At 37.5% G+C, this 25,333-nt stretch overlaps 3 protein-coding genes across 5 annotated transcripts in view; 2 read left to right on the plus strand and 1 right to left on the minus strand.

Annotated features, from left to right (window-relative positions):
* LOC137996575 (uncharacterized) overlaps positions 1-17,124 on the minus strand; it is a 90,608-nt gene extending 73,484 nt beyond the window's left edge. The window contains exons 1-2 of one of the 3 annotated variants that reach the window (XM_068842035.1): positions 16,941-17,124; positions 8,467-8,555 (exon numbers count right to left, since the gene is read on the minus strand). In XM_068842035.1, the coding sequence (XP_068698136.1) occupies positions 8,467-8,555; positions 16,941-17,057 (206 nt within the window). In that variant the 5' untranslated portion in view covers positions 17,058-17,124. Of the gene's footprint in view, positions 1-8,466; positions 8,556-10,335; positions 10,492-16,940 lie in introns of those variants that run through there. The other 2 variants (XM_068842034.1, XM_068842036.1) reach the window with 2 other exon arrangements.
* Positions 2,072-7,307, plus strand: LOC137996576 (uncharacterized). The gene is made up of 6 exons (XM_068842038.1): positions 2,072-2,255; positions 2,414-2,779; positions 4,066-4,142; positions 4,740-4,837; positions 5,850-5,992; positions 6,804-7,307. Exons 1-6 carry the CDS (start codon positions 2,178-2,180, stop codon positions 7,167-7,169), a joined length of 1,128 nt encoding a protein of 375 aa, XP_068698139.1. The 5' UTR covers positions 2,072-2,177; the 3' UTR covers positions 7,170-7,307.
* LOC137996577 (mitochondrial pyruvate carrier 2-like) lies at positions 10,619-23,776 on the plus strand. The gene is made up of 5 exons (XM_068842039.1): positions 10,619-10,779; positions 18,144-18,184; positions 19,680-19,764; positions 22,381-22,492; positions 23,224-23,776. Exons 1-5 carry the CDS (start codon positions 10,686-10,688, stop codon positions 23,276-23,278), a joined length of 387 nt encoding a protein of 128 aa, XP_068698140.1. The 5' UTR covers positions 10,619-10,685; the 3' UTR covers positions 23,279-23,776.
* Positions 23,777-25,333: the final 1,557 nt, after the last annotated feature.

Below are 25,333 nucleotides of genomic sequence, written 5' to 3' on the forward strand. Positions count from 1 at the left end.
GTTTGCTAAAATATGAGCATTTAACATTATAGTAAAATTAATAATGCACTACATAAGGGTATAGCATCAGGTTCCAACACTGTACATGTACATTGTAAGCAGTACTTCAGTCAAAATATCCTTGAATGTTCATTAGTTGCAACGTTTGGAAGAGGTTACAATACAACCAGAACAGTTTTCATTATTGTTGGTCAAAAGTAACTTCTTGATGCCTTGATTCCTCTCCACATTGTCAGCCAATGAGACATTAAAGCAAAGACATTTGAAACTTGTTTGCATGAATAATTACTATTTTTCCTGTGCTTAAAACCAAGTGCATTTATTTGCTTTGCACCATGATTGGCTTACTTTACTGTGTCTGTTGAGATTAATCAAAGGACTTACTCTGGTATTGGTTTCATGACACTGAATCAAAACACTGCCTATAATGCATCCATTTGTATCTCCTACAGTAAGTGCTTTCAAGTGCCACTTTGATTAATAAATCACTCCTCTCTTTGTTTGATTTAAAGAACTTATGACCCAAATCAATAATATTAAAGCAAAATTCTGAGTACAAATTGTCATTGTCTGTCCTTGATATTGGCTAGAGTAAAATCAGAGAGGGAATGAAACGGTTAAAATAGAAATGATGATGGCACACTATAACACAGCATACATGCAGTGTATTAAAATGTGTAGTCTTGCTGTCCAAATAAAAGTCTACAGTACATACAAGACCGTTTTGTGTGCCATGTGTTCTTCAAAGCATCTTTGAGAATCCATTCAAATAGAGGGGTGATGTAATTTGCTCGCAGTGACACTTCATCTACTATACTACACATGTAATAATTCCTTTTAGTCACATGAAAACCCCCAAAACAAAACTGCACAAGCCCCAAATGTGTTGACTGAAGTTTTATGGCAGACCAAATGTATTGAAAGACCAAGTTCCACTAAGTGTTCTCAACTGTTGTATGCATTAAAATTAATACTGAATAAGTGTAAATAACTTCAATGTACATAATGCAGCTGTAGTTCAGTTCTATCACAGGTAGATTCTTCTCTCAAGTGGTAGCACAAACAATACATTTTCTCTCCTCCATGGTTGAACAGTTCCAACAAATTTACATTGGAATCTTTGAACAGGGATAAAAGATGCAGGCCCTAATGGCTCAAAAATATCTCTACACCAAATTTCAGCAGAACCACTGTTATGCTTATGCCTGTCTGGGTGCTTCTGGAACCAAGAAACTCGTGCCATCACGACGGTTTTCCATCCTCCATTCAGCAAGAGATTCTGCTTCAAATAGTACTGGACTACTCAAGGTCTTGAGTCGGATGTATTTCTATCTATTTGGCCATCAATCCCTACCCAAGGGGCAGTGACATAAATAAGGAAAAATAAAATTGTCCTCTACGCTAGCCCATATGTATGTGTTACCATGCCAACAGCCTAGTACAAAACATACAAACTGTGAAAAAAATAAAAAGCATTATGGTTTTTGTGTGGCCAAGTTTCCTGTTTAACCTTCCAGGCAAAAACAGTAACATTATTGCACTAAGGTGCAGTATTGCAGTTGAGGAAGTATACCTTATATTTCTTAAAAATTAAATACACTATTTGAAATGTGAAGGAGTCAGGCAAATTGATAACTACAGCAATATATATATTAAGGTTTATTTTAAAGCCATGTATTAATCTAACTTCTGCTTACCATCTGAATTACGACGACAATAGTCTTCGCTGCTGTCGAATTCAACGTTGTCCTCAAAGCCACATTCCCCATATGCATGGCCGCTGTTCGAGTTGTAGTCACTGCAGTCGCTGTCACTGTCACATAGAGTTCCCTTTGCCGCTGAAATGACTTGCAAATGTCTTGATCGAGTTCCACGGTTCACAAAATCATTACAGTGGCCACAAAAATACCTCTTTTTTTCCATAGTTCGACCAAAAATTATGACTGTTCCTTGTAATCGGAGTTAATAGAGTAATAGTAACCAATCTGTCTGTGCAAAGTCAACAACTTATGCTAGATAACGCCACGTGACATCTGCTCTCCAATCAAATGATTGCAATACACAATGGACACTGATTTAGATAATCGGCGGGACTTAATTTGTAGCGTCATTCTTTGAGTTGCGAAAAAGATTCGACGATTTTATACAAGAGCACTAGCTTTTATTTTGCTATCAAAATGCATCGTGGAAGATCTGATGTTTCCAGAAGTGAATTTCCAGCTGAATCACCCATAGACTCAAGGCCGTATCAAACGGTAAGCTTGTGTATAATTGAAATCACGTTGAATTCGAAGTCAGTCTTCTTCTCTTCTTGAATTCTCTACAAATTGAAGTTATCCCATAGGCATTTCCACTCACGAAGACTGTCCAAAGACATTGCTAATTGCTGCCTTTCTTTAAATTTAATACTTAGGTAACAATTCCTCGAGGACAAGATCGTCCAAACCTTTTGATCGCAGGGAGAAGTGGGGAAGACATACAGCGCCCACGCACAAGCCGCCGTCAACTTGATCTCAATAGCGCTAGCGAGAGCAATGTTTCCGGCCTAGAGGAAACTTCACCAACTTTTCCTGTACGCAGAATTCCCAGCGTAACCGCAACGCCTCTCAACTCACTGCTCTCCCGCTCAAATTGCGATCACGAAATGCGTACGCAGTTGTTACAGCTGCAACGACAAATCTCTGTGCTGACTGAAAAGGTGGACTTCTTGCGAGATTCGTCGATTGCGGTCACGCAGGAAAGGAGTCGAAAAAGTGAAAACTTGCCTAGAGATTTGGTGGTGAGTAAAACTCAAGCGTAGATAATTTTTTACGTATTGTTTCTGCAGATTTCGAATACTTCTTGAAGCAACATAAATTTTCCTTTGAGTACTGAAAAAGAGTGACATAATTCATTCACCAGGCCCCCATGATACGTATAGCAAAAGAAATAATTAAGGGTCTTCTGCCATAAGTGATTCTTTTTGCAATGAACCAATGAAGAGTGCGTAACATCTGCAAATAACATCGTTGCAGGCCATAATACATGTAAGCTTATGTAAACTATACTTGCAATGGTTATACATCCATGAAGGACCCAAGGAAAGTTTGGCTTCTATTTGACAGCATACACACAATTATTTAATACAAAAAATAGAATTGTTTGCGGTTGTTGGCAGCCCTTCAATTAATACTTGTTCATGAAAAGCTGGGACAGCAAGTCTGCTCTTTGACCACAAAGAAATAATAAATAATAATAATATTATTAATTATTATTAATATTTTTTTTTCATCACAAATCAGGTTCACGAAGTCTTGTAAAGACTTATACCTTGTTTATCCTCGAAAAGGCCTTAAAGACCCACCTTCAACCGGCAGGCTTTTCCACCATTTCTTTTTGTTATGGAAATTCACATTGCTTATCGTAGAAATCTGATTGGATGAATTTCAGCATTGGCGGGATTTTCATACATATATATTAAAATTGTACCACAACATACAATGCTGTTAGGGTGAACGTAGGTTTTTAATTTGTTACAATGTAATGTAATGGGAGCAAGGAGGAAAAATATTCTCTGCAAATCTGCTAAGGGCAAGTTCAAGTTTTTGTCAGTACCAAATTTACCTACAGGTGTATGATGCTCAACCACAATGTGAAGTTCATACATTTTCCTGTTAATTTGTCATTTGTTTGGTTCTTTGCCATCAACTTGCATGGAAAGTGTAGTGTAAAATCTTATTTTAATTAACATTCTGTTCTGGTGTGGGTCCTTGAAATTAGTTCATAGTTTGAAGTTGTCGAAACGCTCTTGTGCGAACCATGATATTACAGAGGACAGACCACGACACTGGGAACTCCATGTCCTAGTGTTTGAGTTCTTTTATGTCCCACAAGGTTATGAGTATTTTAAGGGAATGTTTTTGGTCCTTAAAAGAGAAGGCCCTTGAAAAATTGCAGTTTTCTGTAGGAACCCTTATTCAGTACACCACAAAGATTGAAGATCCTATGTCATAACATGCAGTCAGACAAATAAGTGAATAAATGTATTGTACTGTGTTCTAATGCAGTAATTTTTGTTAAATGCAGGCATGTGTGCATAAAGTTGTGGCAAAATTAAGAGAAAAAGATCCGCCCACACAGTGGACCCTGGAACCCATTAACAGGTAAACATCAGGGGCCAGTTGCTCGAAGCCTGGTTAGCGCTATCCGTTGGTTACGAGATATCAAAACCTAGAGGTTTCCATGGTATTTAATGATGGTTAGCGCTAACAGTGCTTCAAGCAACCCAGGCCAGGTTTATACCAAGGGTGATTCCATCATACATGTAATTTTATTTGAGTCTGTTATAACTTTTTAAATAACTGGTACAAACTCTGTTTTGCAAGGCACATCAACTCGGGTTTACATGAACTACCGGTACTTTAAACAATTCTTGAAATCCTGATTAAAATAGCCAAGTACTGTTACAACTGTATTCCTGTTGTTTCAGCTTTCACAACAAACTGCCAGATATCGTTGTCTGCGTGCTTTTATCAGAATTTATTAAGATGAAAATGCAGGGTAATTTGAACTGGCAAATTCTATTATCAGCAATACCTTTTAAACTTGATTGAGAATTTAGCTTTTGCCTTCCAAATGGTGCTGGCCTCTCTAATGTACAAAATCACAACACATCTATCTTGTTGTACATGTATGTTCATAAGCTAGAGTAATGGTGATTTTGCTTTATTGTGTTTCATGTCAACTGGTTTTGGTTTCAGTTTTAATGATGAGACCAATGGGGAGGTAACTTTGGCAGTTGAGAGAGGTGTCAGGGCAACCTCGGCATTCAAGGATGCTGATCCAGTGCTGTTGGAACGTGAGTAACTGATATTGAAGATAATGAGCGCTTTGTACCTTGGGGAACCAAAGGGGTTGTGTGTATAACTGACAAGTGTTGTTATTTTGCCTTTTTGTCAAATTGTAGCCATTTCAAATCATTGAAATTAAATTAACTCTAAGGCTGAGCATTTTATTCAATCTGTCAACAGTACATGAAATAAAACTTCTGTCATGGGAATTCTTTGGTATGGAAATGAAACTTAGTGATTTCTGTGGTTAATTATTGAAAATGAGGCAAAATAGTAGGTGAAATCATTGCTATGATCTTCTATTTGAAACCTAATTTTAATTTTATGTTGAGGAATATTGCGAGGCTAAAAAGCCAGAAATCGTGTTCTTAATTTTCCATACATATATTGCCAGTCTACATCTAAGTTTACAGCAAACTGTACAATGTATGATACATTTATAATTTATAGTATGAGGAGACACTTTCCAGGTGTATCTGTCAACTTTAAACACAGAAATCTCTATAATTATTATTTCCTTCACCAAAGTGTGTTCAATTATTTGAATTGGAACTTTCATATAAACCCTGTCTTTTGTGTGTTGTTTGCCCTATTTCTAAGTTACTTATTATACTACCTGTACGTGTATGAAAGGTCTATCACTGTACCTGTCCTGTTGACAGCTTCAAAACATGGATAGTATGGTACATTAATTTTACGTACACAAAAAGAGAAAAAAGGTAAAATATACTGTGTGTATTAACACACACAGTATATTTTACCTTTTGACACACTCATCCCAAAAATTGGTTTTTGCCCTAAGCGGGACTTGAACCCATGTCTCCCTGGTTACTAGTCGGGCGTGCTAAGCCAGTACACCATAGAGCCACCATACTGGTAACATAGCAGATTATTGAGGTGATTTGCAGTTAGCAGTATTTGGATCCCTAGGGCCCAACTTTTCTTCACTTGAGTGTTTATCTTCGCTTATCCATGCACCAGTATGGACTGTATTCATCGTATGAAAAATGTCTTTGTTAGGTTCAATAAGAACATACTTCAAGACCCTCAAGGCCAGAAGAAAAAGAGCCTCAACCCAAAAAAGGATGGAAGGTCAACCTGAAGTGTCCAATGAACTGGAGGAAAGTGTCATTGCTGCACGAAGAAATCAGAGGTGTCACAATGTAAGCAAATTGTTTGATCTGACAAATGCTGTCAAAGTGGTAAAGATTGTAGGTCAGTTTGAGACAGTCAGTACGTGTGACCTAAAAGACTGCTTGGTTTACCAATAATAATGGGATGAGGCTGAGAAGAAGGGTGGTATTTCACAAGTTTTGAGGCTGAGGCTAGTAACACTCTCCAGTCTGCATTTTTCATACAGTAGCATGCGAAAGCCAAATTCAATAATTAGTGTTATCAAAATATTTTCAGAGCTCTAAACAAATAAACGCACTTGCTTTGAATCCTTCAACTCTTATGCAGTATGCTGTATAAACATGGCTTACTAAGCAAAATTCCTTGTCCCTGACAATGTTGATGCTAAGCACTTGCTTCAAGTGTCTATTCAGATCAAAGTTAAGAGTACAGTTTGTGTTGTTGTTTCATCCATCTACATACAAATTTACTGCAAAACTTTGTTCAATTCCTCAGCAATTATTGTTGAATGTTAGATGTATTTTTCAAGAAGACCAGCTCTAAAAAGGACCAAAACCAACATCTCCTTCTTGTCTTCTAAATTTTTTTAGAATATTTTTCTGTCACTGAAGAATTTGTAAAAATTGTTGTTTAAGATTTGAAATCAACTTGGCTTGTGAGGAGTCATTTTGGAGCTCACTGAGATCATTATGTCAATTGTTCAATGATGGAAAATAGTTGTTTGAACATTTTGGTGTCATGCTCGTCGGCTAGCTAGAAGTGCGGGAAGGTTCAAGCCAATCAAAATCAGTGAAATATTTGAAATGAATCCTGAATTAAATTATTGCATTTACATTGCAGAAGCTGAAAGCTCGCAAAGACGCATTAAAGAGATCTTCTTACAGTGAAGAGAAGAAGAGAATGTTGGAAGAAGTGCTGACAGTGGCATATATGTCACCTGAAGAGAGTGACTATGAGGGAGAGGAGGAGGAGGAGGACAATCGCTTGCTTCAAAAGATAATTATCAGAAAATTTCAGTGGAGATCGGATAGTCTTAACAAAGAATTTAGGAGCCTTGACCGAAAGGCTTCAAGGGCAAAAAGTGATAGGGCCCGACGTATGACTATACCTAGGGAAATAGGGGCTTTCATTCCTGGGAGTCTCCACACATACCCAAAGGAGGCCCCGGTGTGGGCTCTCAATGAACATTTGCGGGGTAATAGTTGATTTAAAGTCGTTTTGAAATACTTGAAAAGTGTATGTGCAATTGAAATAATGTTGGTTTATCAAAAGTGGTCACACATTTGGGATTCTTGCTGCCATTCCGATTCATGGGCTTTTCATCATGTAAATATGTATTTTTTTTTTTTTGCATCTAAATAATAGCAGCAATTTTTCTAACACTTTTAATAATTGAATGCTTTTTCATGCAGTTTTGTTTGTACAGATTTTGTAATAAAGAACTAGTAGAGTATTGAGAAATTAAAGTACTCGCAAAATGAGTTCAAACTGTCTCATTATAATTACATTCGTTTCACATGCATGTTTTTTCGTGTTTGACTGGGAGAAGTTTTACTTACTCGATCGAACTGGTATATCACAAACCTTCTGAAACGCTTAACTTGCTACACGTTATTGTAACCAGTTGCAAGGTCAACTGTGCAGATATCGTTATATCTAAGAATCCGGGATTACACAACAACAATGCATAGCGCTGTTCCTCGTGACGTCACCCATTGTTATTAATATGACAACCAGCCCCGGGTTGCTCAAAAAATACCATGGAAACCTATAGGTTTTGATACCTTTCATATATTAACGAACGGTTAGCGCTAATATAACCAGGCGTTGAGCTACCTACCCTAGAACCTAATTGACTGTTTAATCAATGACTTCTTTTGTTCCGTGGTTGGCGAATTTGAACATCAAAAGAAATGGGACGTCAATGGTTGTAAACAAGAAATGTCGCAATAGCTGGGCCTTTTAAAATATATACATCAACAAAGATATTGTTTGTCACATTTGTCCGTCGAAAAATATCATATTTGCACGTGTATGTCTTCGTTTAAACAGGACAAATGTAACATTTGTCTTAAATATGAACTACATTTGTCCTCATTTATCTCGAGTGCAAATGCATCATTATCCTATTTGTCCTGGAGACAAATGTTACATTTGTCCTACCGCTAAACATAGACAAATCTGACAAATGTCTCATTTGATCTATATTTGAACCATATTTGTGTTTGGTCAAATTCCATTTTTCACCCAGTGTAAATTATGTATATATGACTTATTTTTCAGAATTTAGTGGACAGTATTCCTTTGTAAATAATGTTATCTATTATTATTTGTGTCCCCACATTAGTATGGGATATCTCCTGAACTAGAAGGTTCTGACACTGTAATAAAGTTTCTACTACTACTACTATTACTATTCTACTCATAATAAGTGTTATGCAACCAAATTAAAAAAAATGACAATGTAATTTCTGAATGTTTTTCAACATACAACAAATCCTACCTGTCATCAGCTAATACTTCATAGGAACCATCAAGTTGACGGAAATATAAAGAATCTACTTTGGCAGCTGTTGCCTTCCTTTTAAATTCCTTACAAATCAAAATTCAAACAAGTGTTTTATAATACGTGAAAGCTGTACAAAGGCAATGCTCTACTAATACTTAAAAAATCATTAATTATTGGTTTTTAAGGGGTTAGTCTTGTTTCCAAAGGGTGATACAGTTGCCACTTTTTCCTGTGATGTGCCTGGGGCAAGGATGGGAAAATAGTTGCTTGGCAACAGGGGAAAGGAAAACATTCCACTTCCATAGCGCCAGTTGGATGCTCCACACATTGAGCTAATCAAGTGAAAGGGCAATGTGTCCCACTGGTCTGCAGCTCTACACCGTCCATTTGGGACCTAGATAAATGACCTACAACTTGTAGGTCCCCAGGAGTTCAGTAGCTCAATGGGTAGACCCGTGTTATGGAGATCATAGGTTCGAATCCTACCTAGTACTCTGATTTTTCAGTTGTCCTTTCGCCTGTCACCAAGCAACAGCTCACCTAGTTGTGAAGTTGTGCATTCTTAGCAAGGATGCCTTTTGTTGGTCCCACACAGCAATTCCAGCTCACCTCAATCAAGACCTCATTTTCTGTTTTGTCTTTTTTTTTTGGCAACTTTTGTTTGTTAAGGGAATTTTTTTCCCTCCAGTGACAACTGTAACCTGGACCACTGACAGGTTGGCCAAGTTGGTTAACGTTCAACCACTCAGGGTCATCACAACACTGACAAGGAAATTCAAATTCTTCCCTTGGTAATGATATCTGCAAATGGTAAGACTTTCACCTCTACTCAGGTAAGGAATATAAACCACAAGCTATAAAGCTTAACATCTTCTTTTTTGTCCGGATTGCCGACGCAACCTCAAGGTGGCTCAAATCAGTTTCAACACTTTCAAGAGACCTTGTTATTAGCGACAGTAAAGTGTTGTAGTGTCAATGCTTCTAATAAGATTGTTTCTTTCAAGAGTTCAAACTGGTTTGAGCCACCTCAAGACGGTGCCTACTATTGTTATTGCACATGCAGTACATTCTGCACATCTCAAGATACTCGGATTTCATATCAGTGGTGCTTATTAATACAGGGATATTTTTGCTCGGTTCAGAACTATGCAGAGAAACAAGAACTTAGCAAGTGCTCTTGGTATCCAAAAAGAAAATTGGGGGTAACCATACATTTTTCAGAGGTAATTAAGTTTTAATTTGGAAAAGAACGCCATACATTCCTTTGTATTTTAAAGCTTTTTACATATATTGTTGAAAAATGCGTGGTTACCCCCAATTTTATTTTTGAATTTCAATATCTGCTTTTTCCACATGTTCAGTAAACCGCGCAAAAATACGTACGTACTGTACCTTTTCTAGTAGGCATCGTCCTAAAAAGTACAATCGTTGTCTTTGGAATTTTGCCACGGTTTCCTGGTGGTTCGTCTGACTTAACCCCTGTCATTCAACATCTTGGCTAATCTCAAGATTACCCAGCCACGACTATTTGTACGTAATTCTAAGTTTACCCTTTCGTGTCTATTAACCCATCCAAATTCAATGCTATATGTTGTAAGCTTACAAGGTTTGTGCTGAGCTTTAAATAGACCTAATCGGCTAACTCAATGTTGTGCCCAATTCAAATCTCCCGGGACTAAGATTCTTTATTTACTGTATTTGTATGATAATGTAGCATTCATATTTAAATGATATGGAAATACCTGGAACAAAACGTTTTATTCCCAAAGGGTTTGAATTGGGTACAACATTGAGTTAGCCGATTAGGTCTATTAAGCGCTAGCCTTTTTGTAAACATCAGCTGAATTTTTGACCCACGCTTACCTCCTTTACTTGACCAACTGAAAAACTACGAGGATCAGGGAGATCCACATATATCAACGACTTCCCTGCATTTAGAGGGTCGTACTTAATTTTATTGCGGACGTACAGACGCATCATGCATCATCATGTGGTGTTCTCCATCACGGAAGATCACCTCTCTTTCCCGCTCATTCGTTAGGAACTCCAAAATTCTTACAAAATTTTCCATTGGATAGTGGACGTCCAATCATCTGTTGTTTTAGATTGATTACTTTAAACTTTCGTTCCCTCGTTCCCAGGGTATATGGACGTAATAACTAAGGTAGATCGAAGTGTCTGGGTCTGTACATGTTGTGTCTTTTCAGAGAAAAATGAGCGTCGCTAAAGTACTTTGGGTTCGTTTCCTTGGACAAATCGAAGCTGCATTGCCGCGGAGACTAATACCCTTTTGGAAAGCCCCGGCTGGTAAGTCTTTTCTTGCAGTTATCTCTGTATTATAAATTTGGCCCTCACTTAAAACGTGTAAATTTAGTTGTAATGTTGCAGCTTCGCAAAGAGTTCAGACGATACTACTTTAAGAAAACAATAATTGTGGTAGGATAGATACCACTAATTTGCATATGAAGAGATGTGCCTCGTTGTTTAGAAAACAGTAGGTAGTTAGCCTACTCTCTGTCCGACCTTCGCACCCGACTTCACAATAGACGAATTCAGCTTAAGTGCATCATGGGTAATCATGGAAAGATGGAGAGAAATACATGTAGGAACTTCAAAACGATGAAAAGTATTCATGAAATGCAATTTTGGGTTTTTTATTTTCCAACACAGAAGATATACCATGAAAGGTGTGTCAGAATATATTTGGAGAGAATGGCTATTGTAGAAATTATTTTATTAAAAAGAGTTTCGGCCATACATTTCCTGTAATTCCAAAGGCACAAAATTAAAGAGAATGTGTGGAGACAAAAAAAGCAATATTTAGGAATTCCAAAGAACGGATACCAAGTCTAGTTGGGCTTATGAAGGCGAAAGTCAATAAAGTAGAGTCATGTACAGTGTATTTTTCTTTGAATTTCCATACAAACCTTTGAATGTCCTGCCATGTTGCCCTGATTACCCATGATGCAATCAAGAGCGTGAACTCGTCTATTTTCACAGCCCTTATCAGGGGTGACATCCAGTATTGATCTGTGGCTTTTGTTCAAATTATTAGTACTATGTAATCAATCAATCAATCAATCAATCAATCAATCAATCAGTTTATTGTAGTTAAAAATATGACACAATACAGTCCTAGGTGTATCAGAGGGGCACTTTAACAGAGACTACTTACACATAGAATGGTGGCCCACCTAGAATACATTGTAGCTTTGCTACATGTAAAACAAAACGTGTAACTTAATATTATACCATGCGAGGTGATAAAACAAAAGTGTACATGTAAATGGTGACCAATTTAAATAAATAGTTTTGCATGTATCAGTATGGCGTCTGATTGTGTGTTTAAGCATGGCCTCTTCTTCTTTATGAATAACTTCATAAATCAGACAGTCCAGTTTTCCGTTGCACTTCTTCAAAACGGAAAAAAATTGTTGGTGAGGTCACCGGTGGTTTGCAGACTGTGCTCATTCTTTATGTGCTTGCCGATTGCTGAATAACGGTGTTCACCATTACACTGAAATAAGTGTTGGCTGGTGTAGCCGACATACTCTGGGTCACATTGGTAATTATACACAATGCATTGTTGGCTAATAATTATAGATGGTTTGGGCTGACACATCTTGAAGTCTTATGACTTTTGAACCCAGGTTGAAGAGTGTGATCAATTTTGTTGCTTAGATCTGATGATTGTGATGCCCCTTGATTTATGAGTCAAATGGTCAATGAGCCATGAGTCAATGAGACTCACAGTCAATATAGCAATAATTTATTGATTAAGCCTAAGCCCTCATTTCAGTGATTAGGCCTAAGCATTCCCTGAAATTTTAGCTTTCATTTTATGGGTTAGGGTAACTGCACTAACTCATTGACTCATGACTCATTGACTCATTGATTCTCAATAATTGCCTTTTCACTGTGTCGGCTGACTTCTGATCTTTAAAAGGCAAAACCACTCGGTGAACAGCATTTTTGTTAGTCGGTAATTGAGCTTGCAATCCAGGGTTTTCAGACCTCAACGAGGTGACAAAGTGAGAGATACTGTAATTAATGAAGGTATCAGGAAACTTGAGGTTAGTAAACATCATCTTGAGATGATCACATTCAGATTTGAAAGACTCTCATCTGGATGACAGGTGGAACGCACAATGTAACATGGTCTTCAGTAGCAATTTCTTGTACCTTTTATCAATGTGGCTTTGATGGTGAAGCAGTAGGCCGAAATGTTTCAAAAATATCGATTACGTGACGTTATTCCCTCATTCTTCCCATGGCTTGCGAAAGAAAGTAACCTGAAGTATAGTCTCCACCTGCTTACACTATTGTGTCTATTTCACCCCTTCTTATTTCCTCGGACAAGGCTTTTCCAGGGTTAGGGTTAGGCTAATAGCTTCAGCCAGTTTCACTCCCTGTCAACATACATGTAGTTTCCCACTTGTCTCTTTGGGGAAGTGCAACAGAAAGTGGCATCACGTGATCAGTATAATTTTTCAAAACCACAGAGCCACAAAAAATGTTATCAAGTGGTCAGAATTTTTGAAGCGCAGACTGAAATCAACTTCCCTTGAAGTACGCTGAAAAAAGCCGTTGTCCACGGACGTCTGAAATCGATAGTACAGTACAACCAGTTCAAACAAGTTTGGTTACTTACTGACATTATGTAATCAATGGTGCAATCATGCTATTTTTCTTGTTGTTTTGTTTTTATTAAAACATGTTATGTAAGAGAAATTGTTCTTTAATAGCTTTGTTCTATGAGTATGGAAAAGAGATTTAAAACCAAATGAAATTGAATCATCAGATTTTTGCTGCATTGGCAAGACAGATTTTAAATATTTGAATGTCAATGTATTAAATAAAGGGAATTACATTTCCTCTGAAACCGCTATCCTCAAGAAAACAGGAGTGGGAGGGTCCCAAACAGAGACGATATAGATGTATCTGGGAACATTCAAATGGAGTTATTCGATTCTGGAGAGCTGTCTTCTCATGTTTGTGCCAAGTGTCCCTAATAGAACTACATGTACAAGAAAATACTGCAACTTACATGATTACGTGTACCGGTATGTTTTTGGTAGTCTGTGTCATCAGGGCTGTCTGAGTGAGTGATTGAGTGAGTGAGTGGGTGTAAGATTTGTAGGCCTGCAGCACGTGCATGATTTACGAAACTAATCTCCGGTTTTCTTGAATTACAATTATTGATGTTAGTTTGCGGCCCACTTGTCGCCTTTTTCCTTTCTTGATTTTCTTAATGAAAAGAGAATGAAAACTGTTTGAGTATGTTATTGTCAAATTAAATTCTTAAATCAAAAGCACTACATGTATTTTCACGTCTACAGAAATGGTCACTCAAGCTCACATTCCACAGACATTCTGCAGGTCAAATAAACAAGAAAAATTCACCAGTCGATCATAATATTTCTACCGTCAAAGACCAGGTCAACTTCTCTACCTGCATGGGGAAAAAAGTCAACAGTGATTTCCTCGCAACAGAAAGAAAAGCAGTAGAAAACTATTTTTATAGGTTGAAATTCCCACAGCACTGTGCTCAAAAATTTTGCCCAGTGTTAAAAAATATGAGCTCTTCTGAATTAAACGAAACATTAAAAAATCACAATGCAGTTTCGACGTATGTCAAAATCTTTTAGTCATCCAGAGTAAGTGTATGTTCGGCAACACTAAGTAATTTAATTTTGCTGATCGTGATTGGTTTAAACATGTAGATTATATCGGCTAGTCTGGGTCTGTTGATTTCACTGATGTAATTTATTCACGCAAATTTTCGCTCCACTTTCCTTTTAAAAAATTATAATTATCTGTATGAAAAATAAAGAAGCGGAAGCCACCTGTGTGTTAGGTGAAAGGGAAAACAAAGCTGAAAACTTTTTTCAAATCTTCATGTCATGTAACAGCCGCATCGGAAAATAACTGGGTGAAAGACGAAAATAAACAGGTCTGTTGGAAGCATGCTTAAATTTCAACAAATGAGCCCCAAAATCGGCAAGAATTTGTTACGCTGATGAATAATAAAGCGGTTTCTATTTCTAAAACGATGGAATTACCCAGGGTGATAAATAACCTTGAATGAAGGGGGTAGTTTCTAATTAAAAGAAACTGTGGTGCTGCGTCAGTGGGGAACTAGTATACAAAAATTTGGTTTTATCAACAGAGTTGATAATGTAAATTGGCCACTGTACAGAGATTCTATAGAGATTGATAAATAACCTTGTCTGGGAGAGTAAATCTTTGACTTTGCAGAATCATGAATGAATGGTCAACCTCAAGAGTTGGATGATTGTGATCTCTGTGTTGAATTCACACATTTCTTGTCGACTTTTATAACACTTGAAAGAAAAAAAAAACTAACTAACAAAAACTGCAATCCCATGTCTTGCCATTATTTTGCCACAGATGTATCCTGTTGTTAGTAAGACGCAAGGTAACGTGATCACAGGCGGCCGCTGAAATTGATGTCTCTTTCAATTTGTGCGATTTACTTGTGCATTGCTGATGGCAATTTTTTTAATTCTTGATCAACACTTCTAAAAAACTTCCTTGTACTCTTCCTTAAAACTGTGTCTCAATATTTATTTACTTTTGCATATAACAGTTGTTTTGCATAAAGTAGGCAAACAAAATCTGTTCCATGCTTTGTTCGCATCTTTGAGCATTAAAATAGAACTTTCGGCCGTATTTTTCTAGCAGCAAGTCATATAAATTATGTTGACTCTCCCATCCAGATACTAACCCTGCCAGACACGGACGGGTTAAGTTCAGCGAACTTTTGTTGTGGAAACTGTTAGACGTTCAGAGTACACGCTTAAATTTGCCGTGAAAAAGAAGTTGTAGTTCATGTCAGACTCAAAGCCAATGTTTCTTGATTCCCATTTATTTTCTTGTATTTTACATGTTACGTCCTGGAAAACAAAATGCAGCTCAGTTGACAGTTACATGCATGGAATAAAGCACTGTGTCAAGTTACTGCACTACCACACGTACGCAATGCGTACCTATTCTCTCTTTCATTAATAAGGAGTTGCTTCAGTTATATTATCATATGACCCATACGGCCCCGCGCGCGCTTTCATTGCAAAACTATTGAGAAAATCCCCGTATGAGGGTCGTACGCAATGGCGCGAGCAGGGCCAGAAAAAGCCGTCCGACCCTGCTAGGATCACGTACGGCCCTTATACGGGGATTTTCTCGATAGTTTTGCAATGAAAGCGCGCGTGAGATGCGAACTAAAACAACTTTGTTGCAATTGCTATATAAATCCGGACTTTTCGGTCAAAATGAGCGACGTCAGTGAACATTCCGAATTTTGTTACCCGGAAAAAAAAAAGGGAAAAGCACGGTGGTCATATGATAAAATGCTTATTGACTGAGTTAGGTCGGGCCGGACAGGAAAATATTTGGCCCTTGGTCATGGCGCACGGACCTTGCTGCGCTCGGCCCGTACGCCATGACCAAATATTTTCCCGTCCGCCCTCCCAACCGTCCGCAACCTCAAGGTGGCTTAAATCAGTTTCAACACTTTCAAGAGACCTTGTTATTAGCGACAGTAAAGTGTTGTAGTGTCAATGCTTCTAATAAGATTGTTTCTTTCAAGAGTTCAAACTGGTTTGAGCCACCTCAAGACGGTGCCTACTATTGTTATTGCACATGCAGTACATTCTGCACATCTCAAGATACTCGGATTTCATATCAGTGGTGCTTATTAATACAGGGATATTTTTGCTCGGTTCAGAACTATGCAGAGAAACAAGAACTTAGCAAGTGCTCTTGGTATCCAAAAAGAAAATTGGGGGTAACCATACATTTTTCAGAGGTAATTAAGTTTTAATTTGGAAAAGAACGCCATACATTCCTTTGTATTTTAAAGCTTTTTACATATATTGTTGAAAAATGCGTGGTTACCCCCAATTTTATTTTTGAATTTCAATATCTGCTTTTTCCACATGTTCAGTAAACCGCGCAAAAATACGTACGTACTGTACCTTTGCTAGTAGGCATCGTCCTAAAAAGTACAATCGTTGTCTTTGGAATTTTGCCACGGTTTCCTGGTGGTTCGTCTGACTTAACCCCTGTCATTCAACATCTTGGCTAATCTCAAGATTACCCAGCCACGACTATTTGTACGTAATTCTAAGTTTACCCTTTCGTGTCTATTAACCCATCCAAATTCAATGCTATATGTTGTAAGCTTACAAGGTTTGTGCTGAGCTTTAAATAGACCTAATCGGCTAACTCAATGTTGTACCCAATTCAAATCTCCCGGGACTAAGATTCTTTATTTACTGTATTTGTATGATAATGTAGCATTCATATTTAAATGATATGGAAATACCTGGAACAAAACGTTTTATTCCCAAAGGGTTTGAATTGGGTACAACATTGAGTTAGCCGATTAGGTCTATTAAGCGCTAGCCTTTTTGTAAACATCAGCTGAATTTTTGACCCACGCTTACCTCCTTTACTTGACCAACTGAAAAACTACGAGGATCAGGGAGATCCACATATATCAACGACTTCCCTGCATTTAAAGGGTCGTACTTAATTTTATTGCGGACGTACAAACGCATCATGCATCATCATGTAGTGTTCTCCATCACGGAAGATCACCTCTCTTTCCCGCTCATTCGTTAGGAACTCCAAAATTCTTACAAAATTTTCCATTGGATAGCACGGACCTTGCTGCGCTCGGCCCGTACGCCATGACCAAATATTTTCCAGTCCGCCCTCCCACTCAGTCAATAAGTACATATAATTATGGTTTAACCCATTCACACCTCAAATGCCCTAGGACCAATCGGTTAACACATTAAAAATCAAACTCCAATCCTGCATCTTTACATTTCGAACCTCCTCAATGTTTTACCCTCTCATAAACCACCCCCTGCCCCCCAGGGGCATAATTTAAAGACTCACTGCCTTAGTTTGTAAGCTAGCTAGAAGAGAGATGTTGAAAAGCAATTCCTTTTCAAATGAGTCTGACAGTGTCTTTTTGTTAGTGGACTAATCAGATTTTCCCATTGCTGGTGCAGTGGGAAATTCTGAACAAGTCACTTACAGTAGCAATCATCACAGTCTCTTTATCTCCTCCTCCCCCTCATAAATCTTTAGACTCTTCCAGGCAGCACCAGGTGAACTTTATAAAGGTTGTGGACTACAAGTGCTTTCCTGAGTTACATTATGTACGTAATACAACAAGATAATTATTGTATGCAGGTAAAATGGAGATCCTAAGAAGCCAGATCCTGTACATGTACAGCTTAGTTTGTTCCTTCCTTGGCAGATAATTTAGTCAGTAGAAGCTCAGAAATTAAAAGTGCCTTGTTTTGGAAAACCGAGCCTGTTACATCTACCAAGCTTCGCCACACTAGTGTACACATTGAAAAAAAGAAATGGAAATGTGAATGAAAATCATCCTCTAATTTAGGTAGAGAATACAATTTTCTGCACCATTTGAACTGCACTGGATTTGATAGGAGTATACAGGTGACATGACTACTGTTGGCTGTCACTCTTACATGTTATTATTGATTTTACTACATTACTGCAAGCTAGGAACAATTAAGGTCACAGCAGTAGAGATGGAAATAATTATTACACTGATCAGGGTTTAGGGACAAACTGTAAAAACTATTTGACATTTCATTGTACTTTTTTAGGGCCACAGACAATCTTCTTTTGGGCACCAGCTTTCAAATGGGTGAGATATATGATTGAATGTTGTGTTAACAGTGCATGTATTTTTAAATTAACAAAAAATATACTGTATTGTATCTCCAGCCTGTCCAATACAATTTTGTTTATTGGATTCGGGCCTTCCCCTCTGGAAATACAGGGATACTGTATTTGTATATATATGCAGATTAATTTCCTTTGCAAAAATGTGAAAAAACATGGCACAAGTTAGCATTACAGCTGTACTTCCTTTTCTCTTTTTACTTAATATACTATACAATTCATGTACATGTATTATGACAAAATTAATTATTCTACTACGTTTTAATTTGTTATTTCTGATTGATCAATGACTAAAGCATACATGTATGTAAGAAGGTTATCGAGTGCAATACAGAAGTTGCTTTGGAAACACAGATCCAGTAATTTTGTTGAGTATGTAATACGATGTAAATAAAAATCATATCAACTTGCTCATGCATTTCGTACAGACATAAATTAATACATATATACAGTTTCATTTTTAAGAGTACCCAAAATAGGCTTGTATCTCCGAGAAATCAAATATCTAAAACAAAATACTATAAAATTGATTAGAAAAATACACTAACAGTTACTATAATAAAATCTATGAAAAATTGAGATTTTATTGTTGGATGGCTAAAATAGAATAATGTGTAAGGAAGAAGTAGCTCTAAGCTTGTCAGGTAAAGTGCTCCAGAACTTAGTGGCTGTATTATTGAATGAATTCCGGCCATAAGTTGTAGTGGAAGGTTTAGGTACTGTAGACTAAGGATATGAGTTCCTCTCATGGAATAGTCAACAGATTGCAGAGAAAACAGATCTTTGAGATACCACAGATTCCCTTCAAAATGAAGGCATTGAAAGATGATTATAAGAATGTTCTGGGTCCGCTTGATAGTAGCGTACAATCTCTTGTCCCTTGCAAAAGATCACCATAAGAAATAACTTTTTCATTTTTAGATTAGGTTAGGTACAGTACCCCAAGTATACATTTTGGTCAGTGCATCTATCATATCCTTATTCCGAGAGTCACAAAAATGGCATACAGTAGAACAATACAAGAAGTGCAGTAATATGAATGCTTTGTAAAGATGTAAGAATACTAAGGTAGGAACAAGCTTACGAAATCTAGTTATTAGATTGAATTGATTGGTTATCTTTTTACAATATATTTGACATTTGAAATGTGTTCATCAAAACAAAGTCTGTTATCCACTGTCATTCCGAATAACTCGTGGATTTTTTCACCAGGAAGGAAATCACATGATCAGTGCTTCCTATTATCATCGTGATTTATGGTCACTCATGGTGTTTTGAAAGTTTTCAAATTGCACTCACCTACAGCTCATGCAATTTTGAGAACTTTTAAAACTTCTGCCCATAAATCATGAAATGCACTCAGTCGTATGATTTCCTATGTACATTGTACTTATAACATTACATATTGACCTATTTATAGATATGAAAAACAACCCATACTATTAATATTTATGCAGGGTCTGGTATTTGCTGGAATTGCTGATCTTGCTAGACCAGCTGATAAACTCAGCCCATCCCAGTCCACTGCTCTAGCTGCTACTGGTGGGTGTTTGAAAACTACATATAAGTTTGTGTAAACTTGTTATTCTTAATTGGAAGTCAATGCTTTTCATATTTGAACAATTGCTTATTAGCCTTTCTAACCCTAACCCTAACCCTTCCTGTTGGGCCAACTCATCAATATGAAGTATTTTTTATGCCCCACGCAAGTACAAAAAATTTGTGACATTGTACTTTGAAAACCAAATTTCACCCTTGAAGCCTGGATATCCACATGCAAGTTCTCCTGACTGGTATGCAATCATTGTCTTATGCTATTCGTTGGGATTATATTAAAAGATAAAAATTCCCAGGGCTCTAGTGGTAATTTTTATCAATTCCTGTTACCTTTTCTCATGATTATATTGTATGGACATTGTTAGAAGAAATGTTTTACATTTGTCATTCTTAGCACGAAGGTGCCATCTGGTTGCTTTTCTGGTTATTGCTTGTCAAATCATTTGTTGATCTCATGGATATACCCACCAGTGCCCATTTCAGTAATTAGGTCAGGTGTAAACTCTCATTTTTCTTATTAGCATTGTTTAGTTCTAGAAACTGACTTAGAATGGTTGGTTTTTTAGAGTTATACTTGGTGTGTATACCCATGAGATCCTTGCCATTTGTTGTATACCTTGTGCAAATTAATGTCACACTACGAACTGCAGATAAATGGATTTGGCTATTAAACTTACAGTAATATACTATGTTACAAAATTGAATACCAGTAAAGGTTTGACTACAGCACTCCAACACAGTAATTTATTATTGTTTGCCCTTGGCTGGGAAGGAAAAAGTGTTGATGAGATAACGCTGATGATAATAATAATAATAATAATAATAATAATAATAATAATAATAATAATAATAATAATAATAATAAACAGTAGGCCTAGATACCTAACTGAACACCACAAATGACCCCCCTTGTCAAGATTGTTAGAGAGCCAATGGGAAAAGGAAAAGTATTCAGTAACTAACCAAGCAGCAACGTTCACAAAAGAGCTCAACTTCTTAACACACGGCAACTCGAGAATGAATCTCCAACCATCCAAGCTCTGAAAACCAAAGAAAAAGCAAAGCACCATGCTCAAAAACAAATAAAGATAAAAATTATGGGAAGAGAACCCAATGCATGCTGGGCAATACCCAAAGAGAATAGGTAAGAAAGATGTTGGCCAACGTAATTTATGACTGACAAATGGCTTAAAACAGCTGTCTGAAATCTGAAACAGAGGGTTTTATTATTGCTGCCCAACACCAGGCCATCAAAACCAAATTATTATTATTACTGAATCAAAATACTAAAAGATGGCACAAATCCAACATGCAGGATATGTGGTCAATTCCAGGAAACTGTTGATCATAGGGTGGCAGGATGCACTGAGCTAGCCAATTCCAAATACATTCATAGACACAACAAGGCTGCTGCATACTTGCACTGGAATATCTGTAAAGAACTTAACATTCAACGATGAAATGATATATAAGATGGATCATATATGAACTGCGGATATCAAATCAAGTGAAGCTATGATCCTCGCAGTTATGAACGCAATTTTTGTAATTGCATAAAGAAGCCTGAAAATGCAGGCTTCTTTTCAAAAAAATTGCGTTTTTAACTGCGAGGATCATAGCTTTACTTGATTTCATATCCGCAGTTCACATATGATCCATCTCATATATAATTTCATCGTTGATTCATTCCTCACGGGAACATTGGAACCCACAAATGACCAGCTCCCAACGTCAGTGGCTTCATAGCTCAGTTGGTTAGAGCATAGCACCGGTATCGCGAGGTCACGGGTTGAAACCCCGTTGAAGTCCTGAATTTTTCAGGCTTCTTTACGCAATTGCAAAAATTGCGTTCACAACTGAGAGGATCATAGCTTCACTTGAACTTAACATTAGCGCAAAAGAAGCACTAAAGAACTTTAAAGAACATTAAAAAATTACTTGCAAAATTTCCACTGATTGAAATGTTTAAGTCGCAAAAGTGACTCATACGGGCGCAATTTACAGCCCTGCAGAAATCTGCACTTCTTGGAACAGTGACCATTTTGAGAAAGGTCCTTGAAGTCTAAGGTCTCAGATGAGAGCAGACTGAAAGTAGACACTTTTTCTCCAGGACAATGAGAACCTGTGAAAGTCGTAATCATAATAATAGGTGGTGTGACCATGTTCCAGAAAGTTTGCTTGAAAATAGCGATTACCTCGATGGAATATGATCGTCTGGGTGGAAGTTCATGTACATGCAGTCCTGAGAAGGACTATTGGCAGACTGACGTTTTGACAACCTGTAAGTTGTAATTAACAGTCTACAGTTATAAGTTTTGAGTGGGAAGTTCATTTATTAAAAATTTCCCTTCAAGACAACTTTTCAGTGCAATTTACTATGGAAGGACATTGTATTTCCTATGCGCATAATTCTGTGATCCAATCAACGCATGAAATGACAAGACAGAAAAATGCATGGCACATACATACATATTACCATGAGGTAGCTCTAAGGAGCGTTCGATAATAATTCTTATCCAATTCATCCATGAGCTGGCTCGCAGGAACCTTTGATTATTTATTGTAACCTACTTGTTTTTACTTAAGTTCTTTTGCTTTTAGGGTTAATATGGGCAAGATATTCCATGGTGATAATCCCAAAAAACTGGCTTCTATTCAGCGTCAACATTGGCCTTGGAGTGACAGGAATTAATCAGCTTTGCAGAATCGCATAGTATGTTCTGGTTATCATAATTACATGCTCCTTGCAGTGCAGATATGTCTAGAAATGCAATTTATTAGATGCATTCTAATTTTGTTAACACTTTCACTGCAAAGTTCAACACTAGAAGATTATTGAAAGACATAAAGCTTTCAAAAAACTCTTTGAAACGTTTTGACGACATTTCAACATAACTTCACGTCACGTCACGTCAATTCAGAGTAGCAACTGGAAATATATGAGTGTAATTCAACAGAAAAATTGTCCCCATTGGTATAATTCCCAAAGGCCAAAATGAACCAAGAATATTGCATAAAAATAATTAAGTGTCAGGTAACAAGTTTAACACTAATTAAATCTGAGTGTTCAATGAAGGCTTTTTACTTTTAAATAATTTTTGTAACTGTATTTCAAAACCACTAGGTTACATTTTAAGCCACCTCTACACGAGCGATTTTTTGCTCTCGCCGGTGATACGATTTTCTCAAATTTTGTCGCGTCGCAAGCGCGCGATGAAAATCGCAAGTGTAGCCACCCTTGAACTGGCGACGTAACAGCTGCAAAAATCACACAAAAAATGGCGAGAAATTGAATGAGTTGAACTTGAATTCCTGCAATTTTTTTCTGGGATTTTTTCAGCAGTCGCGTCACCAGTTCAAGGGTGGCCACACTTGCGATTTTCATCACACGCAACCTTGTCATGCAGATTTTTTTAGCTGTAAGGGTAACTGTTTTCTCTTCAGTTATAGGTATTCCCATCCTGAACTGAATGAAATAAGAAAAGAAGAAAGTGAATGAGTACAAATGTAAAGAACTGCTGAAGAATATGAAAGAGCAGAATAAAATTAAAAGGGTGTAAATAATGTTAAAGGGGACATAGTTTTTTGAGTGGATGTAGAAGTTATTAAGCAATCAATTATTTTTCTTCCTGTGATGACTTTAATCCATGTTGTATCACTAACAATGGAGAGGTGCAATATTTATGTCACTTCTCTTTAGGGTGAATAGTGTCTTTCAAAATCCAAAAATTTGTACTGAAGTTGATAATAATTATGGTAATTTACCACCACAGGGATGTACTAAAGAAGCTGCTGTTTCAAGCGTCAGCCCTTAATCATAGTGTGTTAAGGCATTCTAATAATAATAGACAGTAGTCCTAAGATAAGGAGGGGTAACATTAATATTAGGATTGCGGTTGTCTAAAAAATCGACGGTTCTTGTGTTTTAAACAAAATAAACACTAATTAACTCGTATATACATGTAGTACGATGAAAAAATAAAGTTGTTGAACCATTTGAAGCTGACTATTCTCCCTGGTTATGTTGAAATTTTTGTATTCATAATTTGTGATGAAAAGGCCTTGTTTTATTAACCCATCGACCCCTGGGAGTGAGACTTTTCTAATACAGATTTTACTAATACCAGACGATTTTACTTGTCAACTGGGGGTACCCTAGGGCATTTGAGGTGTCAATGGGTTAACTTAATCACTTACATGTTGATTTTAACAGAGTTTATTTGACCTGAGACCACAAAAATAGCTGGAAGCGTAGATGTGTCTTAAACATACGCAAAGCGCAAACAAAATTATCTCGATCGCTCTCATTACTTTCACACGAAAGAAATCACAACTTATGTTTAGCGCATTCCGTGCGCATCACGTCATGTGCGCTATCAATATTTTAGTTACATGTCTTCGGGACATTTCTCCCCTTCCAAAACGGACTTAAAGTTTAGATTTTTCTTTTTTTTCTTTTTTCTTTTAACACGACAATGTTCTTTTGAACAGTTCATAAGTAATGACTAACAAAACACTGTGTCAGAGTTCAAGCGTTGCATTCAAGCGGACAGAGCTTTAGAATTGGTCTCCTCAAGACTGAGCCTTTCACTTTAACATCGGCTTTGCGTACATGTCCATCTGGTCCCGGAAGACCTTGACTATCCTCCCGAATGGCCACTTTCCATGAGGTGTGTCTACATAACAGCAAGACAAGATCTCCTACTTTCAGGTCTCGCCTCTCTTTCCCCCACTTCTTTCTTGGGCTAAGGAATGATTAGTGCCATTGTCGGAAGTGACCTGAGCTGGAAATCCTCTTCGTGATGTCATTCTGTAGAACGCATTCATGGAAGAGTCAGTGTCCAGTCCATAAGCCATTCCTAAATGAACAGCTCGGGTGTTCATGCCAGCAAAAAGACATAGGTAGCGTTTGAGCTTAACTTTTCCTCTCCCTTGCTTTACAAGGAAGGGCCCAGTAAAATTAACTGAAATGTTGGGGTAAACGCTCGCAATAACATCTGTTATCGCACGGCAGGTAGTGGAGCCATGATCTGTGACGCTGGCCGAACTGTTCTTCTCCTGCAAACCATGCAGGCTCTCTCACACTCACGAATCACTTCCCTGGCTCCAGGAAGCCGGAACCTTGAAGACAAAAAAGCTAAAAATTGATTTGTAGCCACATGATTAGTCTTTGTGAAGACGTTCCACTATCAATCTTCTTACTTCGTGCTTCCTTGGCAAAATGATGGGATGTCATGCTTCCCACGCAATGTCAGCCAGTCGCAAGCGACTGGCTACTGTACAAGCGACTGTTACCCCGCAATAACCCATGCATCACTTGCAAGAACCGGGGATACGGGCAATATTTTCGAACCTGAGGGTAGAGCTTCTCCCTTTCGTGCTCGCAATACTTCCTCTAGAAAGCACTTCACTTTGTGCTTGACGAAGCACAATAATTTCATCATTTATCTCTTCTGCTGTCAAGGCACCCTGGACTCTTGACATCTTCAAGCTGTTATGAACAAATCGCATGACAGGCTAGAACACGGAGAAATCTAAACCAGTCAGATTATCT

This window comes from Montipora foliosa, chromosome 3, assembly GCF_036669935.1.
Source record: "Montipora foliosa isolate CH-2021 chromosome 3, ASM3666993v2, whole genome shotgun sequence".
NCBI lineage: Eukaryota > Metazoa > Cnidaria > Anthozoa > Scleractinia > Acroporidae > Montipora > Montipora foliosa.

Excerpts from the sequence above, each read along its gene's own strand:
- LOC137996576 (XM_068842038.1), top strand. The coding sequence starts at position 2,178 with ATGCATCGTGGAAGATCTGATGTTTCCAGAAGTGAATTTCCAGCTGAA. Across the intron at positions 2,256-2,413 it reads ACTCAAGGCCGTATCAAACG|GTAACAATTCCTCGAGGACA; the intron begins GTAAGCTTGTGT and ends TTTAATACTTAG. Across the intron at positions 4,143-4,739 it reads ACCCTGGAACCCATTAACAG|TTTTAATGATGAGACCAATG; the intron begins GTAAACATCAGG and ends TTTTGGTTTCAG.
- LOC137996577 (XM_068842039.1), top strand. The coding sequence starts at position 10,686 with ATGAGCGTCGCTAAAGTACTTTGGGTTCGTTTCCTTGGACAAATCGAA. Across the intron at positions 19,765-22,380 it reads CACTGCTCTAGCTGCTACTG|GGTTAATATGGGCAAGATAT; the intron begins GTGGGTGTTTGA and ends TTTTGCTTTTAG. Across the intron at positions 22,493-23,223 it reads CAGCTTTGCAGAATCGCATA|TTATAGGTATTCCCATCCTG; the intron begins GTATGTTCTGGT and ends TTTTCTCTTCAG.